The sequence below is a fragment of the Leucoraja erinacea genome, chromosome 9, assembly GCF_028641065.1.
Source record: "Leucoraja erinacea ecotype New England chromosome 9, Leri_hhj_1, whole genome shotgun sequence".
Taxonomy (NCBI): domain Eukaryota; kingdom Metazoa; phylum Chordata; class Chondrichthyes; order Rajiformes; family Rajidae; genus Leucoraja; species Leucoraja erinaceus.
In genome coordinates, this window is record NC_073385.1 from 20,873,781 (window position 1) to 20,889,612 (window position 15,832).

The window sequence follows — 15,832 nt, forward strand, 5'->3', positions numbered from 1 at the left end:
TGGACATCCACACACTACATCGTTACTGTCATAATGTGCTAGCATAACGTTTGAGAGACGTTTGGACAGGTACATGTATATAACAGGGTTAGATGGATATGGACCGAAGGTGGGCAGGTGGGACTGGTGTAGATGGGTGTGTTGGTTGGCATAGGCAAGCTGGGCGGAAGGGCCTGTTTCCGTGCTGTATGGCCACCTTTGAACAGCCCCACCACAAGGTGACAACACCACCAGGGTAAACCATGGCAAGTGAGGCCCCAGTTCCCAGCACTAGGTCCATGGCATCAATGGACCTAGACCCCCACTCCACCCTCTCTGCTCCAGATTCCAGCCACCCTCTTGTGGCAAGATTAGACCATAAGACACAAGAACACAATTAGGCCATTCGGCCCACCGACTCCACTCTGTCACTCAATCATGGTTGATCTGTTTTTCCTCTCATCCCCATTCTTCTACCTTTTCCCCATAACATTTGATACCCTTACAAATCCTGTCAATCTGTGCCTTAAAAATCACTCATTGCTTGGCCTCCACTGCCATCTGTGGCAATAAATTTCACAGATTCACCACCATCTGACCAAATAAATTCCTCTTTATCTATATTTTGTAGGTACATGCTTTTATTGTGTGGCTGTGACCTCTGGTTCTAGACACTTCCACGAGTGGAATCATCCATTCCGCTTGCGGGGTTTCCATGGGCGGAGGGGGGGGGGGGGCAGCAGGGGGGGGGGGGGCGGAGGGGGGGGGGGGGGGGAGGAGGGGGCAGCAGAGGGGGGGGGGGCAGCGGAGGGGGGCATATGGGTAAAACATAGCGACTGGAGTTTTCAACGCCAGCATTTACTGACAGGGACAGCAGTGTGGCCAGTACCCCGCACCCTGTGGCCGTGGGGAGTGGGTGCTCGCCGGTCAGTCACCTCTGCCTCTCTGCTCATTTTCTCTTCTTGAATGGGATTGCAGCCACTTCCTGAGACTCTTCCAGGTACTGAAATCCCATCAGCATTCCCAGGATGGAGAAGCCTGTGGGACAGAAGGTCAACGGTCAGCGGGATGGGGTGGTGGCACCAGCAATGCAGAGCTGCTCCCCTGTGGAAGGCCAAGACCAAGAAGACTGATGAGAGCAGGGCAGTGGATGTTTTCTACATGGACTTGAGCAAGGCCTTTGACAATATACCCGTGATATTGGTCATGGGTATGTTGGTCTGAGATCCAGTGTAAGCTAGCCAAATGGATGCAAGGTTAGCCTGAAGGTAGGAGACAGAGGCCTGTAACAAGTGGTGTATCTCAGGCATCGGTGCTAGGGCCATCGTTGTTCCTTATATATATAAACCATGAATGTAGGTGGCATGGTTAATAATGTTGTGGATGACACCCACATTGGTGGTGAGGTGGACAGTGAAGAAAGTTATCTAAGATCTCAATTAAACAGGCCAATGGGCTGAGGAATGGCAGATAAATGTGAGGTGTTTGGTACCTGGGGTCCTAATCACGTACAGTACACGATGGGACCCCTGGAGAATCCCAGGATGCAGGTACATAGTCCATGCAGGTAGCGACCCAGGTAGACAGGGTGGTGAAGACGTGCCTTCATCGGTCAGGGCATGAGTTGGGATGTCAAGCTACAACTGTGCAAGGGGGTGGTGAGACCAGATTTAGAGATCTGTGTACAATTCTGTCACACACGATCACTGCTTTGTGCAAAGGACATTTATAAGGATATTCCTGGCATGGGTTTGTGTTATAAGGAGGGCTGGATAGGCTGCATCTATTCCTCAAATCATAGGAGACGGAGGGGTGAGTTTATAGAGGATTATAAAATCACAGGGGGCACTGAGAAGGTGAATGGTCAAAGACTTTTACCCAGGGAAGGAGAGTCCAAAACTAAAGATTGCAGGTCATAAGGAATAGGAGTAGAATTAGGCCATTCGGTCCATCAAGCCTACTCCACCATTCAATCATGCCTGATCTATCGCTCCCTCCTAACCCCATTCTGCTTTCTCCCCATAACCCCTGACACCCGTACATGAGATGCGGTTTACGGTGAGAGGGGGAAGGATTTAATAGGAACCCGAGGGTGATGGGTATATGGAATGAGCTGACAGAGGTTGAGGCAGGCGCTATCACAACATTTAAATGAGATTTAGACATGGAGAGGAAAGATTTAGAGGGATTTGTGCCACATGTGGGCAGGTGAGACTAGTGTAGATGGGGCACCTTGGTGGGCATGGGCAAGATGGGTCGAAGGGCCTGTTTCTGTGCTGAATGACTGACATGGTGACTGGACGCTCATAACATTGTATGGTATGGCCGAGGCATCACTGCTCCACAGAAACATGTGTAACCTTTGGCATTAGCTGGGAGGTAAGGTGGACGTAAAGGCTGATAAAAGGCAAGTTGCACAAAACAGTAGTCCACATGTACTGTGTGTGTGTACATGGGTTACTGTGCAGAAAGGATGTGGTTGGTTTAGTGATTGGGTAGATGTGCCACACTGCCCAATCCTGGCCCCCAAGCATTCACAATCTCCAACAATGGGGCTAGAGAGGGTTAGTGGAGAGTATTAGCCCACGTTAGTGGAGAGTATTAGTCCACGTCAGTGGAGAGTATTAGTCCACGTCAGTGGAGAGTATTAGCCCACGTCAGTGGAGAGTATTAGTCCACGTCAGTGGAGAGTATTAGCCCACGTTAGTGGAGAGTATTTGCCCGCGTTAGTGGAGAGTATTAGCCCGTGTTAGTGGAGAGTATTAGCCCGCGTTAGTGGAGAGTATTAGCCCGCGTTAGTGGAGAGTATTAGCCCGCGTTAGTGGAGAGTATTAGCCCGCGTTAGTGGAGCGTATTAGCCCGCGTTAGTGGAGAGTATTAGCCCGCGTTAGTGGAGAGTATTAGCCCCGCGTTAGTGGAGCGTATTAGCCCGCGTTAGTGGAGAATGTTATTAGTCCACGTTAGTGGAGAGTATTAGTCCGTGTTAGTGGAGAGTGTTAAGGGCCTGTCCCACTTGGGCAACCTAATCTGCGAGTTTAGAAGAGTGTCTTCGACCTTTAAACTAGCAGCATGGTCGACACATGGTCCTGGGAGGTCCTATGAGGTCGCTGGAACTCTCCTTCATGCTCAAGGGAAGTTCCCGAATACTCGTGGCCTCAGCTAGGTCGCGGATATTTTTTTCAACATGTTGAAAATATTTCCGCGAGTAAAATTTGGTCGGCATGGTTCTTTTTAACTCGTAGTGCAGTGGAGTGGGGTCACTAGTTACAGGCAGTCGAGGGCAATCTCCTTCGTTGACTGGGCATTTCGATTGGCTCATTAGAGTTTTCAGGATCGGGGAAAACCGACCGATAGGTAAAAGTGTCTCCACTCCTTCCCCCCCTTTTCACTCCCCCACTCTCTCCACTTCTCTCCCCCCCCCCCCCCCCCCCCCACCCTCTTACCATTCACTGTGGCAGCCGTTTACCTTCCTCTTCATCGCGCAGACAGCGCACCCCCGCTATCCCTGGCCCCCGCTTTCGCGATGTGTTTGCGTGTGTGCAGTCGGTCGATCCAGCTCTCGGTTTCAACGCGGACGGTCGATCCAGCTCGAGGCTTTCCAGGCGAGTGCCCTCGAGCTTGAAGGTCGAAGACACTCTTCTTAACTCACGGATTAGGTCGCCCAAGTGGGACAGCCCCTTTAGTCCGCGTTAGTGGAAAGCATTATTCCACGTAAGTGGAGAGCGTAGTGTGGAGCGTAGTGGAGAGAGGCAGTGAGTGGTGAGGAGGATGTACATGGGGAGAGAACGTGGCAGATGGTGCACAATGTGGGAAACAAGACCCTGGTCAGATGCTCAGTGATAAACAAACAAGCCGCTGGGGGAGGCGCAAGCAACTGCAGAGGCTTGCTGGGATCTTCAGCAAATACACAGCAGCTCAAGGACGGAGAGGATGGGAGAAGGGTCTTCAGAAGCTGAGTTCCTCCAGTACTTTGTTTCTTGCTCAGTGCACTGAGGGAGGTGTGACAGGGAGACTAACATGCAGGGCCATTGAGGGATGGGTTAGCCACCAGGCTGGCTGGAGGGAACGGTCAGCTGTAGACATGTGCACTTACCGGCCACCAGTAGCGGTGCCATGACACCGATGGTGATGGGTGCCGTGTGGTAAACCAACGACTCGGACACAAAGTGACCCAAAGCCAGGATGAAGGTCCAGAGAGTGATGTGATACAACCTGTGGGACACAAAGCGGTCAGTGTGGGACACAGAGCGGCCATCAGTCACTGTCTCCCTCATTACTCCTGGCCCAGTCCCACCACCACAAGCCCACACACACTGGTCACTTCCCCACCCCTGGCTCGGTCCACAGAGAGCGGTCACGAGTCACTGTCCGTCCACACCCCGGCCCAGTCCACAGAGTGGTCAGCGGTCTCTGGTCCCCATTATTCCCCCCCGGCCACACACAGGTCCACACACACTGGTCACTGTGTCCCCGTCCCACACTGACCCATCCTGCTGTCCGGGCTGCCGCCCCTCAGACACTGCGGCCGTAATATGGCCAGTGGGACAGGGGAGGGCAGGGTCAATGCGGACGGACCACAGTCAGAGGCAGGAGGGCAGGGTTCAGCGGCCAGAGGTTAGACATAGAAAACATAGAAATTAGGTGCAGGAGTAGGCCATTCGGCCCTTCAAGGGGTCCTGCACCGCCATTCAATATGATCATGGCTGATCATCCAACTCAGTATCCCGTACCTGCCTTCTCTCCATCCCCCCTGATCCCCTTAGCCACAAGGGCCACATCTAACTCCCTCTTAAATATATCCAATGAACTGGCCTCGACTACCCTCTGTGGCAGAGAGTTCCAGAGATTCACCACTCTCTGTGTGAAAAAAGTTCTTCTCATCTCGGTTTTAAAGGATTTCCCCCTTATCCTTAAGCTGTGACCCCTTGTCCTGAACTTCCCTAACATCGGGAACAATCTGCCTGTATCTAGCCTGTCCCACCCCTTGAGAGTTCTGTAAGTTTCTATAAGATCCCCTCTCACTCTTCTAAATTCTAGAGAGTATAAACCCAAGTCTATCCAGTCTTTCTTCATAAGACAGTCCTGACATCCCAGGAATCAGTCTGGTGAACCGTCTCTGCACTCCCTCTATGGCAATAATGTCCTTCCTCAGATTTGGAGACCAAAACTGTACGCAAGGTTGCCGGTACCTACGTGCGGTTCTGGATGTCCACAGCACAGGACAAGCGGATGATGGACGACAGCAATGTCCAGACTCCAAACGTCCGAGCCTGCAGCCCATTCACTGGGGATGGGGAGAGAGAGAGGGGAAGTGTGAGAGAGAGGGGGGACGGGTGGGGGGAGGGGGGTGAGTGAGAGAGAGAGAGAGAGAGAGAGAGGGGAAGAGAGAGGGGAGAGGGTAGATAGAGGGGGAGAGAGAGGGGGGGGGGGGGGAGAGAGGGGAGGAGGGAGAGAAGCGGAGAGAGAGGGGAGATAGGGGTGTGAGAGGGGGATAGAGAGAGAGAGGGGGGAGGGGAGAGTTACACACGGCGAGAACAGCAGGGAACGGTTGTAGTGACCACAAGCAGACAGCACCCTCTCCTCCCCCCACCTCTCCCCGTCACTCACCGAGCGCAGGCTTGCCGGTGTAGAGTTTGTGCGCTAGGAAGCTGTGGTCTCGGAAGCTCTGCACCGTGTTGCCCGCGGCGATGAGAGAAACCAACAGCAGCCAACTGCGGAGAACGTTGATGAACCGGCTCATCCTGGGGAGGAGATAATGTGTGTGAGAGGGAGAGAAAGAGAGTGTGAGTGAGGGTGAGAGAAATTGGGAGAGAGTGTGAGTGGGGGGGGAGAGTAGGGCCGATATGTTAATGTGACGTGTACTTGGTTCAGTGAGACTCTTTGTTTTGCATTCAGCACACTGGTGTGCAGTGTCGGCACCGACCAAGTTACATATGTTTCAATACAGTCCCAATGGGGAGAGTGAGTGAGTGTGGGGGGAGGGAGACTGCCACACACCTCCAGATTCTTGTCTGGCTTTGCCTTGCACTAAACATTATTTTCCGTTGACTGGTTTGCCCGGTGTGCCTCAGGGTTCGGTGCTGGGCCCGTTACTGTTTGTCACCTACATCAATGATTTAGATGAGAACATACAGGGCAAGATTAGCAAGTTTGCTGATGATACAAAAGTGAGTGGTTTTGCAGATAGTGAAGATGGTTGTGAACGATTGCAGCAGGATCTGGATCGATTGGCCAGGTGGGCTGAGGAATAGTTGATGGAATTTAATACAGAGAAGTGTGAGGTGTTGGAAAGGAACATCGGCCAAGTGGGATGTTTTTAAAAGTGTACTGAAGATAGCTCAGGATGTGTGCGTCCCCGTTAGAGTGAAGGGCAAAGCAGGCAAATGTAAGGAAGGTAGACATAAATGCTGGAGAGACTCAGCGGGTGATGCAGCATCTATGGAGCGAAGGAAATAGGCAACGTTTCGGGCTGAAACCATTCTTCAGACTCTCCTCAATGTAAGGAAGCTTGGTTGACGAGGGAAATTGAGACAGTCAAAACAAGAAGGATGCATGGGACAGGTACAGTATAGGCAGCTGGGATCAAGTGCATCCCCGGAGGAGTTTCGGGAACTAAGGAGTAAACTAAAAAAGGAGATCAGAAGGGCAAAAAGGGGCCAGGAAATAGCTCTGGCAGTTTGCATAAAAGACAATCCCAAAAGATTTTATAAATACATAAAAAGATTAGCACATTTGCTGATGATACAAAAGTTCGTGGTTTTATAGATAGTGAAGAGGGTAACTAGAGAGAGAGTGGGATCTCGCGGTCACCTCTGTGTGGAGCCACAGGAGATGGGCAAGGTCCTCAATTAGTATTTCTCCTCTGTATTTATCGAGGAGAAAGAGAGTAGGACGGAGGAAATTGGAGCAGTCACTGACTTCCAGTCTTGAGAGCAGTCAGTGTTACCGTCGAAGAAGTACTGAAGGTGCTGTCGTGTTTGAAGGTAGACAAATCTCTAGGGACCTTGATCAGATATATCCGAGGACATTGTGGGAAACTAGAGAGGAAATTGCAGGAGCTCTGGTTGAAATTTACGAGTCGTCTTTAAATACAGGAGAGATGCCAGAAGACTGGAGGGTGGGAAATGTTGTGCCTCTATTCAAGAAGGGCTGCAGGGAAAATGCTGGGAACTATAGGCCAGTGACCTTAACATCTGTAGTTGGAAAGTTACTAGAGAGTATTCTGAGGGATAGGATATACATGCAGTTAGATGGACAAGGGTTGATTAGGGATAGTCAGCATGGTTTTGTACGTGGGAGGCCGTGTCTCACAAATCTGATTGAGTTTTTTGAAGACGTGACCAAGGAGGTTGATGAGGGCAGAGCTGTAGACGTTGTATATATGGGCTTCAGTCAGGCGTTCGACAAGGAAATTGGCTCCATGGAAGGAAGCAGAGGGTGATGGTGGAATGTTGCTTCTTGGACTGGAGGCCTGTGACTAGTGGTGTGCCTCAGGGTTCGGTGCTGGGCCCGTTACTGTTTGTCATCTACATCAATGATTTGGATGAGAACATACATGGCAAGATTAGCAAGTTTGCTGATGATACAAAAGTGAGTGGTTTTGCAGATAGTGAAGATGGTTGTGAACGATTGCAGCAGGATCTGGATCGATTGGCCAGGTGGGCGGAGGAATGGTTGATGGAATTTAATACAGAGAAGTGTGAGGTGATGCATTTTGGGACGTCGAACAAGGGCAGGACCTACACAGTGAATGGTAGGCCTCTGGTTAGTGTTGTAGAGGAGAGTGATCTAGGAGTACAGGTGCATGGTTCCTTGAAGGTCGAGTCACAGGTAGATAAGGTGGTCAAAAAGGCTTTTGGCACTTTGACCTTCAGTCAGTCAGAGTATTGAGCATAGAAGTTGGGAGGTCATGTTGCAGTTGTATAAGATGTTGGTGAGACAACATTTAGAATATTGTGTTCAGTTCTGGGCACCATGTTATAGGAAAGATGTTGTCAAGCTTGAAAGGGTTCAGAAAGAAATTACGAGGATGTTGCCAGGACTAGAGGGTGTGAGTCTAAGGAGAGGTTGAGTAGGCTGGGTCTCTATTCCATGGAGCATAGGAGGAGATCTTGTAGAGGTATAGGGGATATGGGGAAAAGGCAGGAATGGGGTACTGAGTGTGGATGATCACAGTGAATGGCAGTGCTGGCTCGAAGGGCCGAATGGCCTACCCCTGCGCCTATTGTATATTGATGAGGGGAGATCTTATAGAGGTATACAAAATCTTGAGAGGAATAAATCAGGTAGATGCACAGAGTCTCTTGCCCAGAGTAGGTGAATTGAGGACAAGAGGACATAGGTTCAAGGTGAAGGGGAAAAGATTTAATAGGAATTCGAGGAGTGGGTAACTTTTTCACACAGAGGGTAGTGAGTGCCAGAGGAGGTAGTTGAGGCTGGGACTATCCCATCGTTTAAGAAACAGTTAGACAGGTACATGGATAGGACAGGTTTGGAGGGATATGGACCAAGCGCAGGTGAGTGGGACTAGGGTAGCTGGGACATGTTGGCCGGTGCGGGCGAGTTGAGCCGAAGGGCCTGATTCCATACTTTATCTCTCAATGATTCTATAACTGGAAAAACTAAATTGAACTGAGACAGTGTGATGTGGGGTGAGTGAGTGTGCGCGAGAGGTTGAGTGATGAGCAGGTGAGTGTGAGGGGGAGGGGAGAGAGTGAGTGTGAGAGGAGGGGCGAATGTAACTCATCATATAAACCTGTCAGGTCTAAGCCTTCGTTGTTCCAGAGTAAATAATCCAAGTCTGTCCAAGGTGTGGTTGTAATCGTTGCCTTCGTCTCCAGCCCCGATCTGAGATGACGAGCTGCTCAACACCACGTCTCAACGATGCCGTTAACTTTATCAGCAACTTCCCACTCTGGCCATCAGTGGTACCACTGGCAAAGACAACATTGAACCCATCACATCTGGTGTAATAAACATGCACTCTGGCCCTGTGCAGGGCTTACGGGGAGAAGGCAGCACAATGGTGGCCTAATTATAGGAAGGATGTCAACAAAATAGAGAGAGTACAGAGGAGATTTACTCGAATGTTGCCTGGGTTTCAGCAACTAAGTTACAGAAAATGGTTGAACAAGTTGGGTCTTTATTCTTTGGAGCGCAGAAGGTTAAGGGGGGACTTGATAGAGGTCTTTAAAATGATGAGAGGGATAGACAGAGTTGACGTGGATAAGCTTTTCCCACTGAGAGTAGGGAAGATTCAAACAAGAGGACATGACTTGAAAATTAAGGGACAGAAGTTTAGGGGTAACATGAGGGGCAACTTCTTTACTCAGAGAGTGGTAGCTGTGTGGAATGAGCTTCCAGTGAAGTTGGTGGAGGCAGGTTTAATTTTATCATTTAAAAATAAATTGGATAGTTATTTGGACGGGAAAGGAATGGAGGGTTATGGTCTGAGTGCAGGTAGATGGGACTAGGGGAGAATACGTGTTCGGCACGGACTAGAAGGGCCGAGATGGCCTGTTTCCTTGCTGTAATTGTTATATGGTTATATGGAAGAGGAAAAAATTAGTTAAGACCAAAATTGGACCCTTGAAGACCGAAAAAAGTGAATTTGTTATGGGGAACAAGGAAATGGCAGATGAGTTGAACAGGTACTTTGGATCTGACTTCACTAAGGAGGACACAATCTTCCTGATATAGTAGTGGCCAGAGGATCTGGGGTGACAGAGGAACTGAAGGAAATCCACATTAGGCAGGAAATGGTGTTCGATAGACTGATGGGACTGAAGGATGATAAATCCCCAGGGTCTGATGGTCTGCATCCCAGGGTACTTAAGGAAGTGGCTCTAGAAATAGTGGATGCATTGATGATAATTTTCCAATGTTCTATAGACTCAGGATCTCCAGTTAGCCTGACATTGGTGGTGGGGAAGATGTTGGAGTCAATTATAAAAGATGAGATAGCCGCACATTTGGATAGCAGTAACAGGATCGGTCCGAGTCAGCATGGATTTACGAAAGGGAAATCATGCTTGACTAATCTTCTGGAATTTTTTGAAGATGTAACTAAGAAAATGGACATGGGAGAGCCAGTGGATGTAGTGTACCTGGACTTTCAGAAAGCATTTGATAAGATCCCACATAGGAGATTAGTGAGCAAAATTATGGCACATGTTATTGGGGGTAGAGTGCCGACATGGATAGAGAAGTGGTTGGCAGAAAGGAAACAAAGAGTAGGGATTAACGGGTCCCTTTTAGAATGGCAGGCAGTGGCTAATGAGGTACCGCAAGGCTCGGTGCTAGGACCGCAGCTATTTACAATATACATCAATGATTTGGATGGATTAAAAGTAACATTAGCAAATTTGCAGATGACACAAAGCTGTGTGGCAGTGTGAACTGTGAGGAGGATGCTATGATGCAGGATGACTTGGACAGGTTGGTGAATGGGCAGATGAATGGGCAGATGCAGTTTAATGTGGATAAATGTGAAGTTATCCACTTTGGTGGCAAAAACAGGAAGGCAGATTAATATCTGAATGGTGTCAAGTTGGGGAAGGGGGAAGTACAACGAGATCTGGGGGCCCTTGTTCATCAGTCAATGAAAGTAAGCATGCAGGTACAGCAGGCAGAGAAGAAAGTGAATGGCATGTTGGCCTTCATAACAAGAGTTGAGTATAGGAGCAAATAGGTCCTTCTGCAGTTGTGCAGGGCCCTAGTGAGACCACACCTGCAGTATTGTGTGCAGTTTTGGTCTCCAAATTTGAGGAAGGACATTCTTGCTATTGAGGGTGTGCAGCGTAGGTTCACGAGGTTAATTCCCAGGATGGCGGGACTGTCATATGTTGATAGAATGGAGAGGCTGGGCTCGTATACTTTGGAATTTAGAAGGATGAGAGGGTATCTTATTGAAACATATAAGATTATTAAGGGTTTGGACACGGTAGATGCAGGAAACATGTTCCCTTCTTCTCTTCTGCCATATGTCTTTTAGACCTGCAGCTCCGTTGAGGCGAGCCAGACCAACATGTCAGTTAAACATGTTCCTGATGTTGGGGGAGTCCAGAACCAAGGGCCACTGTTTAAGAATAAGGGGTAAGCCATTTAGAACGGAGATGAGGAAACACTTTTTCACACAGAAGGTTGTGAGTCTGTGCAATTCTCTACCTCAGACGGCAGTGGAGGCCAATTCTCTGTATGCTTTCAAGCGAGTGTTGGGGATAGGGCTCTTAAAGATAGCGGAGTCAGGGGATATGGGGAGAAGGCAGGAACGGGGTACTGAGTGTGGATGATCAGTCATGATCACAATAAATGGCGGTGCTGGTTCGAAGGGCCAAATGGCCTACTCTTGCACGTATTTATCTACGTTTCTTTATTTGTTTCTAAACATTGCATCATTGAAACATAGAATCAAAGAAACATAGAATCTTTCCTTTTTTTTTTAAGGTAGACACAAAATGCTGGAGCAACTCAGAGGAACAGGCTGGAGAGAAGGATTGGGTGCGTTTTGGGTTTTGTCTTTGGTTTAAACCAGCATCTGAACTTCCTTCCTACTCTTTACATTTGCATCTCCCCTGACTCTCAGTCTGAAGAATGGTGTCGACCCGAAACGTCCCTCATTCCTTCTCTCCAGAGTTGCTCCCTGTGCTGCTAAGTTACTCCAATACTTTGTGTCCATCTCCACACAACTGCCCCTTGGAACAAACGACAACTCCCACAGTCCTCTCTGCAACTACGTTGTGCGCATGCGCCGCAGCCTCAAATGGAACAACATCTCCCATCGGCCTCAGCGCGGTGTGCTGCGCACGCGCCGCAGTGTACTCACCAACTACATCTCCCACAGTCCTCTCGGGCACGGGGGGGGGGGGGGGGGGGGTGCCGGGACTGCGTTGCTGCAGTAACGGGGCCTGCAGGGCGAGGCGAGGCGCTGCGATGGGCGAGGAGCGACGGCCGGTCGCGCTGCACTCCTTGCCGGGTGGCGTGCGGGCCTTGCTGCGCTCCGCCGTGACGGTGCCGACGCTCGGCCGCTGCCTGGAGGAGCTGCTGCTCAACAGCCTGGCGGCCGGCTGCGGCTGTGCTGCGGCGCGCGTGCACGCGCAGGTCGGGCGCGTGCAGGTGGCGGACAACGGCGCGGGGCTGGAGCGCGCGGCCGCGGAGCTGGCGGGAGCGCGCTACCACAGCGGGCGCGCGGCCCGGCCTGAGGCGGGGCCCGGCCACACACAGGGCCCTGGAGTAGGGCCCGGGGCCTGGGCGGAGGCGGAGCCTGCTGTAGGACCCGGGGCCGGGCAGGAGAGGGGGCCCGCGGTGGCTCCAGGGCTCTGGGGTGGCGAGGGCGCTGGGGCCTGGGCTGGAGAGTGTGCTGGGCCTGGTGGTCGAGAGAGCAGTGGGTCCTGGGCTGAGGCTGACGTGGGCCCGGGTTGCCGTGGCGAGGCCCTGGCCAGCATTGCTGACCTATCGTCCGTGCTGGAGATAGTGAGCAGGCCCAAGGGTGGGGGCAGCCAGACCTGGGTCAAGCTGTTCCGGGACGGTCAGGCACGGCCAGTGTACGAGGCAGAGACTCCTCGGCCCAGCCCCGGCACCACTGTCACGGTGTGCGGCCTGTTCCACCGCTTGCCGGTGAGGAGCCGCCGCATGGGGCAGGGCCTGGAGTGGGAGCAGATCCGCCACAGGCTCCAGGCCCTCAGCCTCCTGCACCCGAGTGTCTCTTTCACCGTGCGTAACGAGGCCTCTGCCGCTGCCGCCGGCTCCCTGGTGGTACGGCTCCCTAAAGCCAGCAACGTGCCGGCTCGCTTTGCTCAGATCTACGGGGCGCAAAAAGCGGCAGCTCTGGGCCCTGTCCAGCACTCTAATGGCCACTTCCACATGAGGGGCTACATCTGCCGTGAGGGCCACCATACCAAGGCCCAGCGCCTGATCTTCATCAACGGGCGGCTGGTGCTGAAGACGCGTGTGCACAAGCAGCTGGACCTGCTGATCCACCGGCACAGTGCAATCTGCAGGGCAGGCCCATGCATTGGCACCCGTGCAGCCTCTGACCTGCACCCTGTCTACATCATCAACATTAGCTGTGGCCATAGCCAGTACGATGCGTGCTGGGAGACTGGGCGCACCCTGCTGGAGTTCACCGCGTGGGACCTGCTGCTCAGCTGTCTGGAAGAGGGGGTCCGTGCCTTCCTGTCCAAGCACCAACTACTGCTGGACCCCTCTGAGGAGCAACAAACTATCCAGCTGCCTACACTCAACCCACAGCCAGTGTTCATTAATGAAAGGACAGCAGTGCAGTCCAAGTGTGTGCACAGGCAAGCTGCTGTACCAGACACTTCTCAGGAGGATGCTGCCACTGTTGAGAAGGATGGGGCATTGGATGTGGAAGGTGAAGAACCTTTGGGCACTGCCCCACACTCTACTGAAGCCCCAAGATGCCACCGGCACATTGCTGGTCAGCAGACAAATGTGTGTGGCGTGTCCCCATGTGATAGCCCCCTGGGCAAAGTAAGTGGCTGTGACAGTCCTGAGACCCAGCGGGCAGAGGAGCAGCACAGCACACAGAGCGTGCTGGCACAAGGAGATGGCATTCAGCAGCTTGCTGCTGCTTATGAGAGTGAGACCTCGTCACCGGGAGAGGGGGTGCAGGGAGCAGCAGGGGACACTGGTGGCTCACAGACAGGGCAGGGAGGGGTATCGGGAAAGCAGGCACACGGGAAGGTTCAGGGAGTTGGAGTGGAACTTTGTGTCACAGGTCTCATAACCCATGTCATCCCCAAGCAGATGAAAGCGTTTGAGCTTGCAAACACAAGCTCTGTGGACAGTGACCTCTTCCACCCAGGTCCCATGAGTGCCTGGGATACTAACGAGAGGTTGAATAAGGGACAAAGGCAGCTCTCGTCTGGGGGCAGAGCGCTATGGAGCACCACCAAGAAAATCCCACCCCAAACACGTGTGAATAAAGGTCAGGAAATTCCGAGTAGTTGGCAGTCTCACGAGGTTGCTGAATCTATGATCACACCTGGGATGGGCTTGGCACCGGAGTCCAGGAGCAGAGATGCTGCTAGCTGTGTTTATGCTCAAGCCAGGTTCCACAGAAAGCTGAGCATGCCTCCAATTACCGGATCATTGGATGCCTTCAGAAGAGAATACGCAAAGGGTGGTGGTCAGGACAGAGGCAGCTCCTCCCAAGGCACTGTGCTATCTCACCGCGATCCCAACATGACATCCCGACTCGTGAATGTGACAGGAATCAAAGAGGCAGAAAATGTGAAGCAGGCTCGGTGCACTGATAACACCCAGACGGAGAGTTTACTGCACGACCAGCCTGGCTATGATGGGTTTCTTACGACTTTGTGTTCTCGTGACATCAGCTTGACAGCTGAACATGTACCCAAAGTATTGCCCAGTAATATTGCCCCACCTACTCATTCACAAACCAAGAACCTTGAACCAAGAACCTTGGCTGCGAAGTTGTCCAGATTAAAACATGGCCAATGTGAGGGAGAGAAGAATTACGAGCCCACTGTTGGGAGTTTGGCAGACTGTTCTCCTCTGTGCCGGAGCTCCTGGAGGCTGCTGCAACTGGGAGAGGAATCAGCAACATGTTCACCTCCAGAACCAATCCCCTCAGCAGCAACAGAGTCTGAAAAAGGTGTCGGAAGAGAGGAGTGTCAGGAAAGCTGCACTGAAAGAGAAAGCACCCTTGCTGTGATTCACAGAGAGCCTTGTCCAGGGACATTGTCTGGTGCTGTAACTGAAGTTGGGACCAGTACACAGACTCAGCTGCACATTGATGACCAGGCCCACAGTGATGGAGCTGTTGAAGCGAACAAGGTTGGAGACTTGGTGATGAGGCGGGAGGAATCTGACGCCACATGTATTCACCCAGGAGCGTTACCTGATGGGGCAGAGGTTTGTGTGGAGACCTGTGAAGGTGATGCTTGGGAAGGTTTAGCTTCAGAATGGCTGCAGTACTTTGATGGGTCTGTGGGGAAGACAATGTATGTGAACAATGCGACTGGAGTGAGTTGTTACGACCTTCCAACAGAGCCCCAGACTCGAGCCGCTTGCACTAAAGACTTCACAACCATGGCAGTGAATGTCCTCACAAAGACTGGTGAGTGTTTTAAAGAAATGTAATGACCATACAGAAGCAGCCAACTGCCTAGATAAGGATGGCATCTAGATCCCCATCAGTTTCATATATTCCTGTCATGCTACACGTGTTGGTTTAAACTAAATAAAACTAAATAGCGGGGCGGGGGTTGACAAATTGGGAGTATAAAGATGGAGTTAAGGGGGAAGTGAGTACTGGAAAAGTTACAAAAGACTTCCGAATTAATGGGAAGGAAAGTTCGAGAAGGGATAAGAGAGTAAGGTCAGGGGCAATAGTGACTGGTGTGAGAGGGGGGGTGAATACAAAAGTTAAAATGTTGTATATGAATGCGCGAAGTATAAGAAATATAGTAGACGAGCTTGAGGCTCAGTTAGAAATTGGCAAGTATGATGTTGTGGGAATTACAGAGGCATGGCTGCAAGAGGACCAGAGCTGGGAACTGAATATGCAAGGGTATGCGTCCTATTGAAAAGACAGACAGGCGGGCAGAGGGGGTGGGGTAGCTCTGTTGGTAAGGAATGAAATTCAGTCCCTTGCGAGTGGTGACATGGAATTAGGAGATGTGGAGTCAGTATCATGATTGATAAACGTTTAAAGAGCAACAAGATAACTAAAAAGGATATACGGAGAGAAAAGATGAGGTACGAAGGTAAGCTAGTCAAGAACATAAAGGAGGATAATAAAAGCTTCTTTAGGTATGTGAAGAGGAAAAAAATAGTTAAGACAAATATGGGACCCTTGAAGACAAAC

The 15,832-nt window shown here is 51.2% G+C and overlaps 2 protein-coding genes across 4 annotated transcripts in view; one reads left to right on the plus strand and one right to left on the minus strand.

Annotated features, from left to right (window-relative positions):
- Positions 1 to 810: 810 nt before the first annotated feature.
- Positions 811 to 11,982, minus strand: erg28 (ergosterol biosynthesis 28 homolog). The gene is made up of 6 exons (XM_055640300.1): positions 11,804 to 11,982; positions 8,735 to 8,912; positions 5,587 to 5,720; positions 5,173 to 5,263; positions 4,073 to 4,191; positions 811 to 1,017 (listed from the first exon to the last, which is right to left on the minus strand). The coding sequence occupies exons 3-6, from the start codon at positions 5,717 to 5,719 to the stop codon at positions 929 to 931; spliced, it is 432 nt and encodes a 143-aa protein (XP_055496275.1). The 5' UTR covers position 5,720; positions 8,735 to 8,912; positions 11,804 to 11,982; the 3' UTR covers positions 811 to 928.
- mlh3 (mutL homolog 3 (E. coli)) overlaps positions 11,861 to 15,832 on the plus strand; it is a 44,367-nt gene continuing 40,395 nt past the window's right edge. For all 3 annotated transcript variants that reach the window (XR_008723978.1, XM_055640297.1, XM_055640298.1), the window contains exon 1: positions 11,861 to 15,082. Coding sequence is in view for 2 of the 3 variants with exons in the window: in XM_055640297.1 (XP_055496272.1) it covers positions 11,911 to 15,082 (3,172 nt within the window). In the remaining variant the exon portion in view is untranslated. The remainder of the gene's footprint in view (positions 15,083 to 15,832) is intronic.